Genomic DNA, 18,871 nt, shown 5'->3' with positions numbered 1-18,871 from the left:
AGTTGGGAGGATTCATCCAGCTATTCCTTCCCTCCCACTTCTATTTTGCGCTAATCCAATTCACTTTCCACAAATTCCAACATTGAGGGGAATCTCTCGCTCTCCCTCCCCCCCCCCCCGGCCGCCTGTTATCCGAGGTTTGGTTTGAAGAAGGCCCAAAAGAGCATAGCGTACCAACTAATCTCAAGAGAGAACGGAGGGAGAGGACTCAACAAAGAATGCCGGATATAAAGACATAAATGAAGAGGCTATATATATTTTCGGAGTTGGGAGGAATAATCAAAGAAAAACATCTTTATTTAGAATAAAACTCCTTGAAGTAATACCCAAAGGTTCAAGTTTGATCTTTCTCCTCTGCCTTAACCACAATTAGAGAAACTCTATATCTTAGACCAATAAGTAATCTTAAGTCTCATTTTCCTTTAGTAACATCAATGGGTTCATTTTTAGATGGCGAATGAGTATGGTTTTTCAATAGCTTTGAAAAGAGTCAAAAGACCATGAATTGATTTTCGTTACTATCAAATTCTTTCAGACGAGAGCAAGAGATCGGTACATACAAATAAAAAGGTTTTTGTTAAGGCCCCCTCGTTTTGGTCCTAATACATTACGGCTTTAGAATTGACCTTGCTCACAAAAGAATTCACATAAACATAAGGGTCCAACAGACGATAAGAAAGTTATAAAATACTCCGTAAGTCAATGTGAAATGATTGAATTGAATTGGTTCTCTCGTCTCTGTATAATTGTCATGCCAAATCAAAGAGAAATTTTAGAGATAAAAATGGTACAAAGCTACCAGTTCTAGCTATTACTAAAGCCAAGGGAAAACATTTGAACAATCCAAAGAAGGGCTTTTACTTTTTAGGTTACTTGGAACAGATCCTGTTCTGAAAAAGCCACAACTAATAAGGAAATAAAAATGTTTTCAGAAGATGAAGCACTTTGTTCATTCATTAATAATCACTAGCGAACAAGTTTGATTCACTAAGATAGGGCTTACATGAAGAAATGCAGCAAATTCTGCAATACAGAACTAAAGCCTGAAGCAACATCGCCTTTATCCTTGCCACCTAAGATGCTAAAAAAACAGACGATAGACTGAAGCCATAATAGTTCAAGTTAGTTATGAACAGTTAGGAAAACAGGAATGGTGCTTCTGGACCCTTCCCATATGAGAGTGTCCACAGCAGTAGGAAAATTCTTGATGTAATCAGTCACAATTGTTCCTACAAACATAGACAAGAAAATGAGCATCCTAAGCTAAAAAAGAAAAACATTGGCCGGAGTAAGAATATGTTCTTCAAAAATGTTCCAAGTATCTAATGATCAATGTCTGAAACCAAACCAATGAGGTTGCAGTAGTATGTCCATGATCCTTTTCACAACATCTTTCACGAAACCCTCAAAACAATTCAAGCAACAACCATTGATAGGACTTATCTCTACATTGGCCAACCTGCTTACAAGATGGACACAAATTGGAGGTTGTGCTTCATATGTGTCATGCCTTCGAGGTTCTAGCCCACATGCCGCCATAATGGTGTGTGCAGATCTCCTCGAAATTTCTACATAATCATCGTTACCTGCATGCAAAATAAAGTTGACTAAAAATTCAGAATCAAGCAATAAAATGTCTATCATGGGACAAGAGTTGCACCAGACAAGATTTAGAGTCCTAATGGCAGAAACCAACTCTAAATGCCCAATGCAAAAATTGAGCAGCCACAGACTCATAGAATAAGAATCATTCACTTTCGTTTTCTTTTATACCTTTATCTTAGAGGGAAAATTGGTGGCATTTCTGCAGATTGCGTGTAACATAAAGTAGCCTCTCAATGCACCATAAATGACTAAATTAATTCAAGCTGAAAATCTAGGTGCATAATCCTTAGAGACAACTCTTCACTGCCCCTGGGCCACATTATATGAATTCATAAACTCTGCCTATCAATGTATGTATCATCAATATAATTATGTATGACTTTTGGACACTTCAACTTAGATTAACAATTCAACAACACATGCTTAAACTTCTAGGCAAGTCCATGCAACTTAGTGATTTGGAAAATATGAAGTGCTTAGTCAAAAGTAGGTATATGCATTCAAGAAACAATCATAAGTCCATTCTATGTTAGGATGTGGAGCGAATGCAAAGAACCTAAAATGAACTCACCTAAGTTCATGTCTTGAGACAAGCTCTTCAGCTGGCTCCTCACTATTGAATGTACTTGTTGTTTCACTAAAGTTGCATGTTCCTCATACCTGTTGTGTGAGGGAGGGGCACCAATTTCAGGCCCAATGCTTGTTCTACCATTAATAGGGCGAAGTTGTTCACCAGCTGACATCAGACTCTGACCTTCACCCAAATTCAAGCTGTCTAGCGGCTCTAGCCCGGTCCAATGTACCTGACCTTGATCTGTGCCATTTGCAGAGGTTGAGGGCTGACCCATCTGTCTTACCATGTGGCCCAGCCTTCCAGGAAATGGTTCCCTATTTTGTACACTATTAGAAAGTCTTTCCTGCAATCTATCTACATATGGAGATTGATAAGAGGGCCCTACATCTGTTGTTCTACTCTGTTGCTGTGTTGAATTGACCCCCCGGCCAATTAGATTGCCAAAAGCACCTATATCAGTCCCAGGGGGTACTTGGCTCAACCTATTGGTAAGAATATTTCGAATTTGACGGTGAATCAGTCGTCTTCCTGATACAGTCGATACACCCATCCCAGAGGCAGGAGAAGGTGCCTGAAAATTTCCACCTGAAAATCTTGGAGAAGAAAGGAATCCATTTCCTTGACTAACTGGCATTTCTGGTATTGTCACGTTAAGGTCTATTTCTGCCATGTTCTCATACGTAGATGCTCCATCAGAAACACCAGTATTTGTCCTCTGATCAGGAATGAGATCCTGAGTTTGAGAATGTGAGGACCCAAGGGCAGCTGGTTTGCAACCATCACAATACCAATTGCCTTCAGGAACTTCCCGCCCAAGACCAACACAGTATGTGTGCGCTGGTGAATCACATAGATCACAAAGTAGCATAAGGGCATCATCCCCACCCTGATCACATTCCGTGCAAATGACATTTTCATAGGGATTGAGAAAGTCTCGAAGCTCCTCTTCAGATGGTTGATAGACCTGAATGCAATAAAATTGTCTGAGCTATTTCAATAAAACATGAAACACAGAACATAAAATAAAGCAATTGCTAGGCACGTATACATGGTGCCACAAGAAGAAAGATGTTGGATAGATTTAAGGGTCAATGTTTCGAAACAGTACCTGATCACACTCTGGAACTGATATCACCGTATCCCTTAGATCAAATGCTTTACCACATCTCCCAGGCTTACTAATTGAGACAAACCTCTGTTTGCACAGTGGGCAACGTGTTTCCACTTTTGACCACTCGAAAATGCAAGCAAAACAGAAATGGTGGCTACAACAGTTTAATGTCCCACGGACAGTATTCTTTCCTTCTTCTGTTAAACAAATACCACAAACAGGTTTACCCACATCAGTCTTTTTCAATTCTGCTTTCTCTTTGCCCTTCCTGGCAGAAGTTTTTTTCGGTTCATGAAAAACTTCATCTTCTTGGACTCTCCTTGAACTCCTCAAGGTCGGAGCCAGGCTTCCACAAATCCTGTTAGCTTCTCTGATTTGTTCTCGCTCTTCCTCAGATATAGTGAACTCGTAACCAGATGAGTCAGAACAGAAATCAGAATCTGTTCCATTTGTCACCCTATTCTTTCCACGCACAGAATTCCTCAGGGTCCTACCTCTCAGAGTAGGACCCTTCTCAGTAAATTCCTCATCACCATCAGATTTTGTCCTCCTCCTTAAACTTCTAGTCTTTGTACGTTTCTTTGTACGAGGTTTCCTCACAGGCTTTGTATTTCTTTTTTTCCGGCTTTTCACAGAAGTTCTTGTTTTAGATGTGGCCCTCCCTCTTTTCCTAGTGTTCGTCTTCTGCATCAAAAAGTCCTCATCCTCTTCCTCATCCTCCAAATACTCCTCCTCTGGTGTAAACTCCTCATCGTCATAATCAGAGTCTTCTTCATCGTCAGATTTTACAACTCTCTTCCTCTTATTTGATCTTTTTATACCATTTTTCCTATTCCTTGCAGATCCCTTCTTAGTCCTTGGCTTTACCACTCTTCTCCACCCTCCCTCATTTTTCTCATCCTCTTCATCCTCCTCCTCTGCTTCCAGCTCCGCCTCAAAGCAACTCTCTTCCTCAGAAGCGTCTCCAACTAAGGAGTCTAATTCATCAGATTGATCTTCTACTTCATCAACTTCAGCCACATAGTCCTCATCAGAATCCTCAGATTCCATACTTTTCACACGGACATGTCGGTTAACAGTACCACTGCACCTTGAGCCAATCCTCCCTCCCCTCCTCATCTGTTGATTATTGGAGATGAAGAAAGATGCCCAATTTCAATGAGGAAAATACTCAATGTAGTTTTGATGAGAAATGCTTAAGATGCAATCAGAATATATCAAAGCAATTATAAGTCGGTATACACCAAATCTCTCTCAACCTCGGTACAATCAAATTTCTGGAGGATCACATGGGACTTCCTACCAAGAAAAGATCATGCAGATAATTTCTTAGTATTAGCAGCAGATATACCATACAAGAAGTGATAATGGCAAATTAACCGATTACGGATTCATGATATAAATTTTTAACCCAATAAGTTAGCTAAATAAATATTAAAATCATAATACTACAAACAAATTTGGTAGATACAAGACTAATCCCTCATTCCTAGCCTATAACAGATCTTCAATAAATTGTTTTAAAACCCAATTAATATAATGGTCAGCTGATTTGGAAAATAATCACTCTCCTTGCTGATTCCCAATTAAGCTTCAAAGATTGATCTCTAGTTCTCTACCCTCTAACACCGCGACACGAAACCGAAATGTTCTGATTCTGAAATCAAGCACATACATAACATGAAAACCCTAGATCACTAAAGGTAAATCATTAACTTCATTCATAAGGTAATTCCATCACAACCCAGTTCATCCTATTTAAAATTATTAAAATTTGTTACACCGTCTCCAATTCTTCATCAATCAAAATTAAAAGTAAATACTCGAATCTAAATTATTACAAAATCAATAATCCAGTTGATCCACAAAATAAGCATCAAATTATTAAGAAAATAAACAAATCTGCTTCCTTTTTATCACCAAACCCAAATTAAAAAATAACCCATCAAAAATTTATTCCAATTCAATTTACCATAATAGAGAGATTCAACCAATTCCCCATTAAACATAAAAAAAATTAAAATAAAAATCAACAACTCATGAAAAAAAATATATATACAAATAAAAATTCAGCACAATATAGCATTTATACAAGAAAAAATTGAATTAAAATACAAATTAAGATACCAAAAAAATTATAAAAATAAAAAATCCCCGATTTAATTTTGTTATTAAAATTGAAAGAGGGAAAAAGAAGAAAAAATAATGTTTGAAATTGAAGAGAGAGAAATTGAGTACCTGCTGAGAGGAGATAGAAAGCAACGAACCAAAAGCTAAGAAAGACCCTCCAAATGAAAATTTTCATTTTTTATTTTTTTTTTGTAAAATTATGGGAAAAATGTTCGGCGTTAGTTTTATATGGCAGTTTTTTCCTTAGTTTTTGTTTGGTTCGGTCGGTAAACATGTAAAAACGAATATTAATATGCATGCAACTAGATTAAGTTGAGTTAATCCAAGGTGCCAACTTCTTGATCAACTTTGGTCTTTTGTCTCCAAACTTGTCCTTTTGTAGTAGACTAGTTCTCATGTTGTGTTTCCCTTCTTGTAATAATGGGTATTCTCGTGTCAATCGTAATCACTTTATTGGTGAGAGTTGTATTTTTTCTCGAAAAACAATGAGTTTTCTCATTACAATTAGAATAAGATTATTAAACTGTGGGTTGTTTCTCTTTTTGTAAATCAATGAGTTTCTCGTGTCAACCGGAATGATGTTGTAAGAGCCAGTTGTTTCTCTTCTTATGAAACCATGAGCTTTCTTGTGTCAATCCAAATAGCGTTGTAAAAGTGGGTTTTTCAGCATGTCAATCAGAATGACGTTGTAAAAGTAAGTTTTTTGTAAATCAATGAGTTTCTCATGTTAATTGGATGACGTTGTAGAAGTTAGATGTTTCTCTTTTTGTGAAACCATGAGCTATCTTGTAACAATCCAAGTGGCGTTGTAAAAGTGAGTTTTTTCAGCATGTCAATTAGAGTGATGTGGTAAAAGTGAGTTTTTTCGATATGTCAACCAGAGTGACGTTGTAAAAGTGAGTTTTTTCGGCATGTCGATTAGATGACATTGTAAAAGTGAGTTATGTCAACGTGTCAATCAGAATGACTTTATAACTTGTAATATGAGTTTTCTCGTGTCAATGAAATGGTGTTTTGAGTAAATCTCGTGTTATACACCCTTCTTTTAGAAGATTGTTATATATCTTTATTTTTTTACATGTCAATTGAAATGATGTTCATCCAATGAGTCTTCTCGTGTAAATAAAATGATGTTGAGATGATAAGTTAGGCATATCTCGTGTTATACACCATCCTTTTATTACAGGATTGTTAAGTATCTTTTTTACTTTACATGTCAACCGAATGTTGTTTGAAGGATGAGTTCTCTCGTGTCTGTCGAAATATTGTTATAAAGTGAGTTCTCTCGTGTCACTGACATGATATTTTAGGTAACCTCATGTCATACACCTTCCTTTAAACATATTGTTATATTTTATCATTTTTGTATGTGTTACTTAAAAAAAATTTAAAAAAAAGTTAATATTTTAAATGAATACATTTAAACAAGTCAAACAAACAGTCTTAGGTCACATATAACTATATTATTTACTACTTCCTCCGTTCTTTTTTTATTGCACCATAAGGGGTTTCATGCTTGTCAATGCATTACTTTGGCTATTAATATCTTTAATTATACTTTTGTAAAAGTTATAAAAAATTGATATTTGAAAAGTAGATTTCGAGACGAATGTAACTAGATCCCACATGACTATATTTTTCCTGGTAGAAAAACCACAAAAGATGGTCAAAGAAGATCAAGTAAATAGTGTAAAAGTCATTATGATGCAATAAAAGGAAAACAGATGAAGTATTATAATTTGATAAATTAAATTTGATTATTAAAGTTTATAAAGCTTATCCTAAAAAAAATTAAAAAAATAAAAAAAAGCAAAGGAACAATATTTTGGAAATAAGGGAGTGGACTAATCTATCTATCTATTAACTATTACTAAAACAGAAGTTGTTGACTTCACCATTGTACACGTATCGCTTTCTCAATAAAAAAAATTCCGCCTAAATGCAATGATGATGTCATCTTTCTGTATTTTATTTTATTTTATTTTATTTATTTTTTTATGTTTTTTTGGAAAGTTATCATATTTAACATTTTTGAAATTTAAATATTGTGATCTTCTATATTACAACTAAAACCTATCAATTTATCGTAGGAAATTGAACAATTTTAAATAGCACACTAATAAATGACCGATTTCATTGAACTATGAATTAGACAACGTTGAACAGATATTATATCATAATATTGATTAAAATAAAAAAAAATTAAAATTACAAAATATACGAAATTCTTACTTATATTCATGTATAATATTGATTTATTTTTAAAATGTACAAATTAAAAATAGGCTTTATATAAATCATACACCGCACTGATTCCAACCTAGTTAGATATAATTATACTCATTAGTCAATACCATATTTTTTACTATTTCCATCATTTTAGATAATTGCAACACTTCTTTTCCTTCTATATGATTAATTGCATTTTTATCTTACGGAGTAATTAGTAAGGGCCTCATTTCAGATAATTGCAACACTTCTTTTCCTTCAATAAATGATTAATTGTATTTTTGTCTTATTTGGTAAGGGCCTTATTACATTATTTCTATCTCTCAATATTTTTTTTTTGAAACAATTTCTATCTCTCATTAATCCTATATTCCCTTTTTTTTTTCTTTTTTTGTTTCTTTTTTATTTTTGGGAATAAGCCTATTTTCACTAATTTTTTATGTAATATTATTTATTTTTTGCTGCCAATTAAATACACCTACTAATTATACTTTATATTATAAAGTCTTCAATTTGGTAAAAATAGTGCAAAACTATATTATGGAACTAGACATTATGATTAATGATATATCATATAATAGCACTTATTTATTTTATGGAGATGAAAAAATTAAGTCAAATATAATATGTAAATAGTGCAATTGTCAAAGTGATGCATTTAAAAAACAAAGGGAGTATTTTTCATATCTAAAAATTAGTTTTAAATAATCTAAATAAAACTAATTAAATGATTCTTTTCTTTTACCTTTTCATCATATATAGCTTTTTTGTGACGTTATCTACGCGTCGTCATTCATTGATTAGGGGGAAATGACAGATTTGTCCTTTGGAAAGAAGTGATATTACTGAGAAATACCCTTTTACAGAATTGTTTTACCAAATACCAATTGCAGTTCAACTGTAACTTTGACCTTTGTTAAATATTAAACCAGAATAACTGTAACATGCTATAACAAGGCCCACTGGTATGGCCCATAGTTTATCAGATCACAGGCCTAAATAAACTATTATCCAACAATGTCATATATTTTGCAACTTAAATTTTGATTGATAAATACTTAATACTTTATTTATATATATAAAAAAAATAAAATAACAAATAAATAAATACTCCATACTATAATATGTTTTGTGCATTAGCACGGAGTTTTGATGTGATTATTACTTTATTAGAATGGAGCATTGACTTACTGAGTTGAATTGAACTGAACTAAACTAAACTAAATATTTTATGGGAAAAGGAAATTAGTAACTGAACTAAACTAAGCTGTTTGGAGCTGAATTGAAATAAGTTGAAGAGAACAAACCCTTGGTAAAATTCTTCTTTTTTCCTTTTATTTCCTTTTATTTTATTTAGTTTGCCAAGTATTTTGTGTTCATTATGTTATTAGATATTATAATGGTATAATTTTTTGCCTTAGGACCTGTTCTCTTACGTTGAAATTCAGTTCAGTTCAGTTCAGCTCACTTCGGTTCAGTTCAGTTCTGTTTAGCTCAGCTCCTAATTTCCTTCTCTTATAAAATATTCATTTTAGTTCAGTTCAGTTCAGTCAATGAGAACAGGCCCTTAGTAAGGGTTTTTTTTTTTTTTTTTTAAGAAAATATTCCTTAATAAGTTGAATATTTATGGAAGTTTCAATTATGATTGAATATTTTGTTTCTTCTTTTTTTTCATTATGTGTGCGAGTGTCTGAGTGATTGTAAAAGATTTCCTTTTAAATTGGATTACATAACTAACATGGCATGTCCTGGGGGAAAGGTTTTTCTCTCTAAGCTTTGATGCAATTGATCCATTTATCCTCTTCTAAAGATATACTATCTCCGTTTCTAATCATTTGCAACAAATTTATGAAACATAAATTTTTTTTTTATGCAAATAATTAGAAACGAAGGTGGTGATAAATTACAAAGTAGTTATCAAGTAAAGATGGACAATTACCAAAAGTTTATTTCGCTAATGCAAGCAAATATGACAGTGAGGTGACATGAAATTTGAAATAGCTTAATAAAGAATGAATGTAAACATCAAACTTCAAGTTAATATGTATTGAGAGAAATACTATTAAGATTACTCGGCTTAAATTTAAAATACAAATAATTAAGAAGTAGTAGAAAGTTCTAAAATTTAATCAAAATCCCTACTTTATAAAAAGTAGAATCTTGCTTTTATGAATAGTGTTGTGACAATTATAACCCTAAAAATGTGTATTTATGCATTTGTCCCTATTTAATATTACAAGATTTTTTTAATATTGTATATCTTCTCTATGTTATTACGTACTTTTTCATCTTCACATTCAATCGGTTGAATTATTGGTTTCAAGTTTCAACCACAAAGTCACTGACAATCTTCAAAGGTATTTTTCAATTGTTTTATTAGGTTTTGATTGATTTTAGATTTTAAGGCATTATCCTTTTTAAATTTTAGGGTCCGGGTATTCATCTATTTTTCCTAAATTTGATTGGATTTTGAAAGAAAAAAATATAGTAGATAATTGAAGTGAATGGAGAACCACAAACACTATAAGCGAGGGAAATATACCAACTTCCGAGCACTACCCCATGGAAGCCCCTCATGTCTCTTTCTATTCTTTCAATTTGATCATTTCATGAATATTTGTCAGTGACTTTGTGGTTTGTCCAGTTAAGCGCTACCACAAATCCGATCAAAAGATACTTTAATTTTTTCCCTATAAGATTTTTTAGGATTTTTATTTATGATCTTTAGATTGTACTTTGGTTTTGATTTTGGGGATTGTAGAATTTTACAAGGTGGCTTTCAACAATTCTAGTAGATTCGTTGTTAAATTATGAGATGCAAATGGCATCTAAATTTCGATTATAATTTTGGGATTAAGAGCGTAAAATGAGAGTGCACAACTTTAAAAGATGCAATTTTTCAAGGAACATGTTTTTTAAAGGGAGTAGAATGCCTTTGAGCTTAGGCTCTGGATGTATATTCTATATTTGAAGGAAAGGAGGTGCGAGTAGTTCTCTTATCAATCCTAACCTACCTTAAAGGTTTATCATTACTTGTCAGAAGAGAAGATACCACTTTTCTGGTGAGATTCTGATATGATGCATCCTAATAATGCTATATGCTCTGCATCTAATGAGTATCAGTTTAATGATTTACTGTATTTCTTTGTATTGTTGAGTTGAATTAAGCTGAGCTCAAGCTTGCCTGCATTGGATAACTCAGCTCTTCTTACATTGGGTTTAATTACAGAGTATTAAAAAATAAAAAATAAAGCCCCTGGACCAATATACAAAGAGAGGGGAAAAAAAATCTACTCCGTATTTTATTATTATTGGATTTTTACATTGGGTTCAAGCTACCAAACTTTATATTAGATGATCGTATTAGACTTAACAGCAATACTAAGTATAAATGTACGTTGCATTAGACTTGATCAAAATCCAAACTCAAAACTAAAATTTAACATCTGAGAGTCCTAACTACTCACAGGATACCCAAGAACAAATTGATGCAAAATTTCATAATTCCTCTGTTTGTTTCTCTTTGTTTTTCAGCTTGTAATATGTATCAAAATTTTATTCTAGAGAATCATCTAGACTCTATAAGAAAAGCATGTAAATGCTATTTTTTACTCTTTAAAATACATATGAAAAGGTTAAGGATATATGATTTTGAACTTAATAGTCGATTATTACTCTTTCTAAAGGTTCATTGTATTAATTCTTACCAGTTTCAAGGTATTTAAATATTGCATAAGACATTTTACATGCAAAATGCTTACTAATCATAACTATGTACAAGCTAAAATCTTTAGTACAAAGACAAGTCTTGATAACTTCTCCGCATTGGCTATTCATGTCGCGCGCATCGCGCGCGTTGGCCACCCTAGTAAAATCAAAATTGATCAATACTAGATAGAGCTGTCATTATTAAAAAAGGAAAATCATTATTGAAACTAGCTACTCCATAATCAATTTTTTTTCTTCTCATAATCATCCTCACGACTACAAAGGATCGTTAGATTATCTCTCCAACAAAGCTGTTTTTTCCAACGATATAAGAGGAAGATATTCCACATTGTAAGATCTACTTGACGATCGTAGTTTTTTATGAAGGAAATTTTTATTTGATTCAAACTATGTATTTGTTAATTTCGATTATCGTTGCAATTGTCGTCTGTCTTTTTTGTAACGGATTAATTTTACTATTTTTTTTAAAAAAAATCCACAAACAACCTTGTAAAAAAAAAGGGTAGCACAGAACCGGAGAACTCTCTTTTGTATGACTTTTTGGTTGGAAAAACTCTCGTTGTAATCTAATAAGTTGACTAATCTTTTGAGAATTGACTTTTGATTCCTTTCTTTTTCTTCTCTTCCTTTCATCGATTAAATCAACCTTAACTAAAGCCCAAGCTCAAATTCATGAAGCAAATAAGCATGTTTCCAAGCTCAGTGGAGGATCCAGGAATTCTAACTAGAGGTAGCATAGAATAATAAGGAAAAAAACAAAAATTAGAAAAAAAGTTTTATATCATACTAGTATTATCGTTTTATAATTAGCTTTTAAATTTTTAAAAGACATTTTGGTAGATAAATTCTACTACTTTATAATTTTCTATAACTTAAATGAGAGTCCTTCAAAACAAAATTTTATGTACAAATATAAGTAAAAGTAATTGTTTCAATTAAAAAAAAATAAGTAAATTAGAAGTTAAGAGACTTGTTATATATATGAAACAGATCTATTTTCTTTTAATATGGAAAGCAGGTTCAACAAAAAAATCAGAACCCAAGTGACCTGTTTTATATATAACAAGTCTATTTTATTATAACATGGAGAGTTTAATTTGTTGACTCGTGTAATATCAGCCTCAAATAGACCAGTTATTTAAGATAACAGGTCTCATTGAATTTTTTAAATTTTTTTTAAGGGGTAGCATGTGCTACCCCCGTGCTATAGTGGATCCGCCACTGCCCAAGCTCACATGTGTAACCCAAGTGTTTTACTATTCTAACTCAAACACGATTCAAAAGTTTGTTTGAGCTAAGGTTAGCTCAAACGAACATTAATACATTATTACGGAGTAGATCAAAACTCGACTCAAATATCGTTTGCTGCCCTATTTTCAGTAGGTAGTAGTGAGCACAATAATCTGGGCGATCTGACTATAATTGTAAAAATTGTGGTCTTTCCAACCTTTTTTAATTTTACATGTAAATAAGTTATAAATACTTTAACTCATTTAGTAACAAGGTGAAAAATACTAGGGGATGTGAAAAATATGAATGTTGTGGCCCCTTTTTCCAAAGTCTAATGACTTTAGCATAGCTTGATATTCATTATCCATGGCCCAAAAAAGGTACACTATCAATGATCCATTTACCCGTGTTGTTTCTTGGTGTGTATTTTTATTTTTTAAATTTTTTTTAAGAAGTTTCTTGGTGTGTACTTATGTATATGAAGTATTTTTAACTTTATTAAGTGATTAGAGCTTCAGTTTTTTTTTTTTAAAAAAAAAAAATTGATTAGAGCTTCCTTTCCGATTTCAGGGATTTTGAGATCGATTCCCATCATTTGCCTGTACGACACTCTAAAAAAAAAACATTCTTATTCTTCTTATGCAAAATAGGCTATATTTTAGAAAGACAATTTTTTCTTTTTAATAATAATTAAGAAATCTCCTACAATAGATCCTTTGGCAACACGTGGCAACAAAGCAAAGTTGCGGCTCTAAATCGATTTGGGGCATTCGTGGATCATTTTGTGTGCCACAGAACAGAGAGTACCCAAATGCTGCCAATATACGTTATCTCTAATTTCCTCATAGCTAATTTGATTTTAGGAAAAAAAAAAAAAAACTTTGCTAAAATTTGCTTGTTCACTCAATCATCTTCTTCTTTGGATGGGCTAAACTATCCTCTGTAATTCCATTGAGAAAGAGAGAGAATTTCGAAAACCCAGAATTTTATCTCAAAAACTCATCTTTTTCTCTCTCCTCTGCAATGGATTTCACCACTAATCTTCACCACCGTTCATCTTTTCTTACTGGTTCATCTTCAACCTTATTAGATGCTCGCAAATCCTCCATTTTACAGCTTCCTTCACCATTTTCCACCATTAAAGCTTCAAACTTTAGCAACAATTCTCTGAAAACTTCAAAGCCCAGTTCACAATCAAACCCTAGGCTTAAGCTCTCTCAAATTTCGTCAAAATTATCTGCCCTAGCTGTTGAATCATCGGACACAAATACCCAGAACAGGGATGAAATTGAAGCTCTATTTAGTAAAGAGTCTACTGATGAATTTGTTAGAAAAAGGGGAAATAATAGACAATCAAATTCTGGGGCTTCAAGTGTTTCATCTGGGGTTAGGTTAGAGAACATTAGTAAGAGTTATAAGGGTGTTACAGTGCTGAAAAATGTGAGTTGGGAAGTGAAGAAAGGGGAGAAAGTAGGGTTAGTTGGGGTAAATGGGGCAGGAAAAACTACCCAATTGAGGATTTTTGCTGGGTTGGAAGAACCTGATGGTGGGAATGTGATTAAGGCCAAGAATAATATGAAAATTTCATTTTTGAGTCAAGAATTTGAGGTTTCAATGAGCAAGACAGTGAAGGAGGAGTTTATGAGCGCGTTTAAGGAGGAAATGGAGGTTGCAGAGAAGATTGAGAAGGTGCAAAAGGCAATTGAGGGGTCTGTTGATGATTTGGAATTGATGGGAAGGTTGTTAGATGAACTTGATTTATTGCAGAATAGGGCACAGGCTGTAGACTTGGATCAGGTGAATTCTAAGATCAATAAGTTGATGCCTGACCTTGGGTTTTCGCCCGAGGATTCGGATAGGTTAGTGGCTTCTTTTAGTGGTGGATGGCAGATGAGAATGTCACTTGGGAAGATTTTGCTTCAGGTTTGTTGAATTCTGTGTGTAAATTCAAATGCTGTTGAGATTATGTTGACAAATTGCAATCTTATTGTCGTTGGTTGCGTAGTTTATAAACACTTCTAGTTTCTGTTTATTTTAATATAATGTTTCTTTGCTTTAAGATGGATACATTATTGTTAAATAAGCTCATGAAATGAAATTAGAAAGAAGTTTCTTCTGTTGTTGGTGGGAATAAGTATGTGATATGCATAGGTTCTGGAATTCATGCATGAAAATTATAGACACCTGCCCAAATTATGCTTATGCTTGAAGCATCTCATTGGGGGAAATCTTTTGTGTACTATACTTTGCTAGCATTTGGTAGTTACCTTGATATGACTATATCATTATAACAAAAAGGAAAAAAAAAACCATTTCTTCTTATTCATGAAGTAAAGGTGATTTCTTATAGCTTTATGCCTGAATCATTGCAGGATCCAGACTTGTTGCTATTGGATGAGCCTACTAATCACCTTGATCTTGACACCATTGAGTGGTTTGAGAGATATCTTAACCAGTTGGACGTGCCGATGATTATCATCTCTCATGATAGAGCTTTCCTTGACCAGCTTTGTACCAAAATTGTGGAAACAGAAATGGGTGTTTCTAGGACATTTATAGGAAACTATTCTGACTATGTTATTTCAAAGGCAGCTTGGATTGAAGCTCAGTTTGCTGCATGGGAGAAGCAGCAGAAGGAAATTGAGCAAACAAGGGACATAATTAACCGAGTTGGTGCTGGCGTTAGTGCTGGCAGAGGATCTACTGCAGAGAAGGTACAAATGTACTTGTATAACACTTTGTAATGCTTTCTAAGTTTTTGCGAATTAGGGAATTTTGATGTTCAATTGATTAAAAGCAGAGAAATTAAGAACTATGTAACCATAATTTACTGGTACTGTGATTCTATGTTGGCAATTGGATCATACATCATCAGTTTTGGTGGTAATAATGGATCATTCTGCAGTTTTGAGGCTTTGAATCTCTGATTCTTGCAATCTTATATCTAGTGAAGTGGAAGCAAAGTTTTTCTTCATCTCACCACTTGACTGTATTCATGAAGATTGCTGACATTGCTGATATTTGAAAAATGCTTGTTCGATTTTGAATTTAAAAATTTAAACCTCATGGTGAACATGGTGGAATCCTTAAAGCCATTTCCATCTTGTTGAGTATCTTGGTCTGTGTAAATGCATATTATGATGCTGCTGCACAAGTTTTATTTCTTTATGTTCTTACTGGCTCGGTGTCTGAAGGTTGAATCTGATTCTGCAACTGTTGAGTGTATACTTTTCCATTTTTATGGAATAATATAAATTGAAAGTTGGTCTCTTTTTCGCTTAATAAAAAAAGACAATCCAAAGCTTTCTTAAGTCCTTGTGGCATTTGTTTCTACGTTGTTACAATTACAAGTCAAATGCTGTATGCTTAGTTTCCTACAAATACTCTTCATGTATTCCAAAATGCTTGATTCATGACGTATCTGCTATATTCTATTGTAACAGAAATTAGAAAAGCTGCAAGATGAGGATCAAGTTGAGAAGCCTTTCATAAGGAAGCAAATGAAGATCGTATTTCCTGAACCAGAACGAAGGAGCGGGAAGTTGGTCTTGACAATAAATAACCTGCAATTTGGCTATGGCGATAATGTGAGAAAACTCCCTACCCTCTTATGCGTTCTTTGTAGCTCAAAAAGGGGTTATTTTTTTTTAACTGGGTTGGAACTTGGAAAGGATAAGGAAAAAGATATATTTACCTCACGATTGAATTATCAGATTCCTAATACATGCACATTTCAGGTATTATTTCGCAACGCAAATCTTACAATTCAGCGAGGGGAAAAAATTGCTATTATTGGTCCCAATGGCTGTGGGAAAAGCACTTTGTTAAAATTAATTATGGGTTTGGAGAAACCTACTGCTGGTGAAGTTATATTAGGGGAGCACAATGTTATCCCAAATTATTTTGAGCAGAATCAGGTATTTTACCACTGTCAGGACCTAGTTTAAGAATTTGTGCATTTAGGTTTTAGTCCTTTTAGCACTATGAAAGATATGTTTCATGATGTGTTAATTAAGCTGAGATTGGCTTAACTTGTTGCAAGGCTGAAGCGCTGGATTTGAATAAAACAGTGCTGCAGACAGTGGATGAAGTTGCAGAGGATAAGGAACTCGATGAAATAAAAGGTCTTTTAGGGCGGCTTAATTTTAAGTCTGATATGCTTGATAGGAAGGTCTCCCTTCTGAGTGGTGGAGAGAAGGTACTATTGTCAAAATAATATAATAATAAATGTTTTGTCTTCAGCTTTGCCTGAGTGTTTTACTCAATCTCTTTCAATGTCATTGGAAGACTTACCAAATCATTTTCTGCTTCTTCAGGCTCGCTTGGCGTTCTGTAAATTCATGGTGAAAAAGTCAACTTTACTGGTTCTCGATGAACCTACCAATCACTTAGATATACCTACGAAAGAGATGCTTGAGGTTAGCGATCTATTTCATGTTTAAAACTCTTATAATAGTAGTCGTTGTATAAGCAGTTATAAATTCTTAGTTTTATTGCTTTTTAGGAAGCTATACAAGAATATGAAGGCACTGTCATTACAGTTTCCCATGATCGATATTTTGTTCGTCAAATAGTTAACAGAGTGATTGAGGTGAAGGATGGATATCTACAAGATTATGTTGGGGACTACAATGTAAGTCTTGCTTCACCTTATATGATTCTGGTTCTTTTAAATTTGGCTTCAATTTTGGTTTATTCCTGGGCTCATTTTAGTCTAGTCAGAGCTATAGGATCTGTTTGACTGGTGAATTATCTTTGGAATTTGCTTTCCTTTTCTAAGATTATATACTGGATACTCGTACTTTTACCCATATAACTAAATTCTTAAAGACAGAAGAAACGGTATTCCAATTGGTCTCTTCGAAATGTCTTATTGAGTTTTTTCTACCGCTAAAATACAAATGCACTTTGTTATAGTTATACAAACTGGTCACTTTGACATGTGGGCTCTGGTAGGGTTTGATACACCTGATCTTTTGGTTGGTGCCAATTTCTGCTGTGCTAAATGTATAAATTTGCTGGCAATGTATTGTTTAATCTTGTTGTGTATACATTTTGCATGAAAATATTGGCAATTTTCTCTGAACTCATAATGTCTCATAACCTCTCTCACAATAATGCGTGTTAAGCTAGTATTGTTGTCTGGTGTACATTTATAGCTACATACATATGAAAATAGAAAAATTAAGAATGGCTGGCTAACCAAAATTTTTATCTCACAATAATACGAAGGAATGAGAAGGGGAAAACTGTGAAAGTGAGGGCATTGGAGCCTTTTACATGGTGTTTTAAATATCGATGTTGTAAACTAACTATTTCAGAGATTTGTAAGGCTTTAAAGAATATATTTGATGGCATATGCAGTATTATTTAGAGAAGAATCTCGATGCAAGACAAAGAGAATTGGATCGTGAGGCAGAGCTTGAAGAGAAGAATTCCAAAGTAAAAGCAAAATCAAAGATGTCCAAGGTAGTTTTAAGCTGGTGATTAACATAGTATGTCTTAAATTATTTTCCTTTACCAGAGACTAACATACGTTTAACAGGCTGAGAAGGAGGCTCGGAAGAAACAGAAAATGTTGGCTTTTCAGCAGGCAAAAGCCAAAGCAAAATCTAAGGGGTTAAAGAACGCGAAGAGATGGAATTGAGATGGTATCATCAGTATTTTTAATGAAGATACCCTCATTGTGATCACTCTCTCTTTGTTAAGGGATTTAAAAAGGCTGTCAATCTTGATCGTGTACATAGCTTCAAGTTGATGGTATATATGGTCCTAGGGGTCTTTGTTTTGTGATTCGAAAAGAAATAACTCGTTAAGCCTGTAATGGGAATATATATAGCGAAGCTTAATTTCAGTTCTCTGCATACTTAGCTTAGAACTTGATCAAACAATCTATAAATTTTGTAAATAGCAATTTGATAGCTCCTTAATTATGTGTTCTTTTTGGATCCCTCCTTACACCCAAACTATGGGTGTTGTCTTATAATTTAATACTGTTGTTTATGTTGCTGAAATGCTTTGATTTGAAGAGCCTATTCAAATCACCCTTCAAAAAAAAAAGAGCCTATTCAAATCAGATGAAAGTAATAAACTAATGAGCTTCTTTAACAGTTTGATACATTGTTATTTTCATTTTTACTTTTTTTTTTTGGGGGGGGGGGGGGGGCATTTAAACAATTTATAGAATTTGCTTCTATCTCATTTATTTATGCTTTGGATGAAAAGCTTGTCTCATTTTTTTGCTGGTTATTTGAAACTTTTAA

General features: G+C 33.5%; 2 protein-coding genes across 4 annotated transcripts; one reads left to right on the top strand and one right to left on the bottom strand.

Annotated features, from left to right (window-relative positions):
• Positions 1-936: 936 nt before the first annotated feature.
• Positions 937-5,736, bottom strand: LOC110708731. Of its 3 annotated transcripts, none has more exons than XM_021886939.1 (4): positions 5,529-5,736; positions 3,288-4,589; positions 2,177-3,143; positions 937-1,586 (listed from the first exon to the last, which is right to left on the bottom strand). In XM_021886939.1, exons 2-4 carry the CDS (start codon positions 4,407-4,409, stop codon positions 1,330-1,332), a joined length of 2,346 nt encoding a protein of 781 aa, XP_021742631.1. In that variant the 5' UTR covers positions 4,410-4,589; positions 5,529-5,736; the 3' UTR covers positions 937-1,329. The 3 variants fall into 3 exon arrangements, with proteins under 3 accessions (XP_021742631.1, XP_021742632.1, XP_021742633.1); XM_021886940.1 differs by having other exon boundaries at positions 3,288-4,585; XM_021886941.1 differs by having other exon boundaries at positions 3,288-4,409.
• A 7,652-nt stretch (positions 5,737-13,388) lies between these two features.
• Positions 13,389-18,559, top strand: LOC110708729 (ABC transporter F family member 5-like). The gene is made up of 9 exons (XM_021886937.1): positions 13,389-14,531; positions 14,981-15,322; positions 16,052-16,195; positions 16,346-16,525; positions 16,651-16,806; positions 16,925-17,026; positions 17,113-17,241; positions 17,973-18,077; positions 18,154-18,559. The coding sequence occupies exons 1-9, from the start codon at positions 13,632-13,634 to the stop codon at positions 18,253-18,255; spliced, it is 2,160 nt and encodes a 719-aa protein (XP_021742629.1). The 5' UTR covers positions 13,389-13,631; the 3' UTR covers positions 18,256-18,559.
• The last annotated feature ends 312 nt before the right edge of the window (positions 18,560-18,871 follow it).

The sequence above is a fragment of the Chenopodium quinoa genome, unplaced genomic scaffold (genome assembly GCF_001683475.1).
Source record: "Chenopodium quinoa cultivar QQ74 unplaced genomic scaffold, ASM168347v1, whole genome shotgun sequence".
NCBI classification, from domain to species: Eukaryota; Viridiplantae; Streptophyta; class Magnoliopsida; order Caryophyllales; family Amaranthaceae; genus Chenopodium; species Chenopodium quinoa.
The sequence above is the reverse complement of the archived record's forward strand: the minus strand, read 5'-3'. Positions and strand labels throughout refer to the sequence as shown.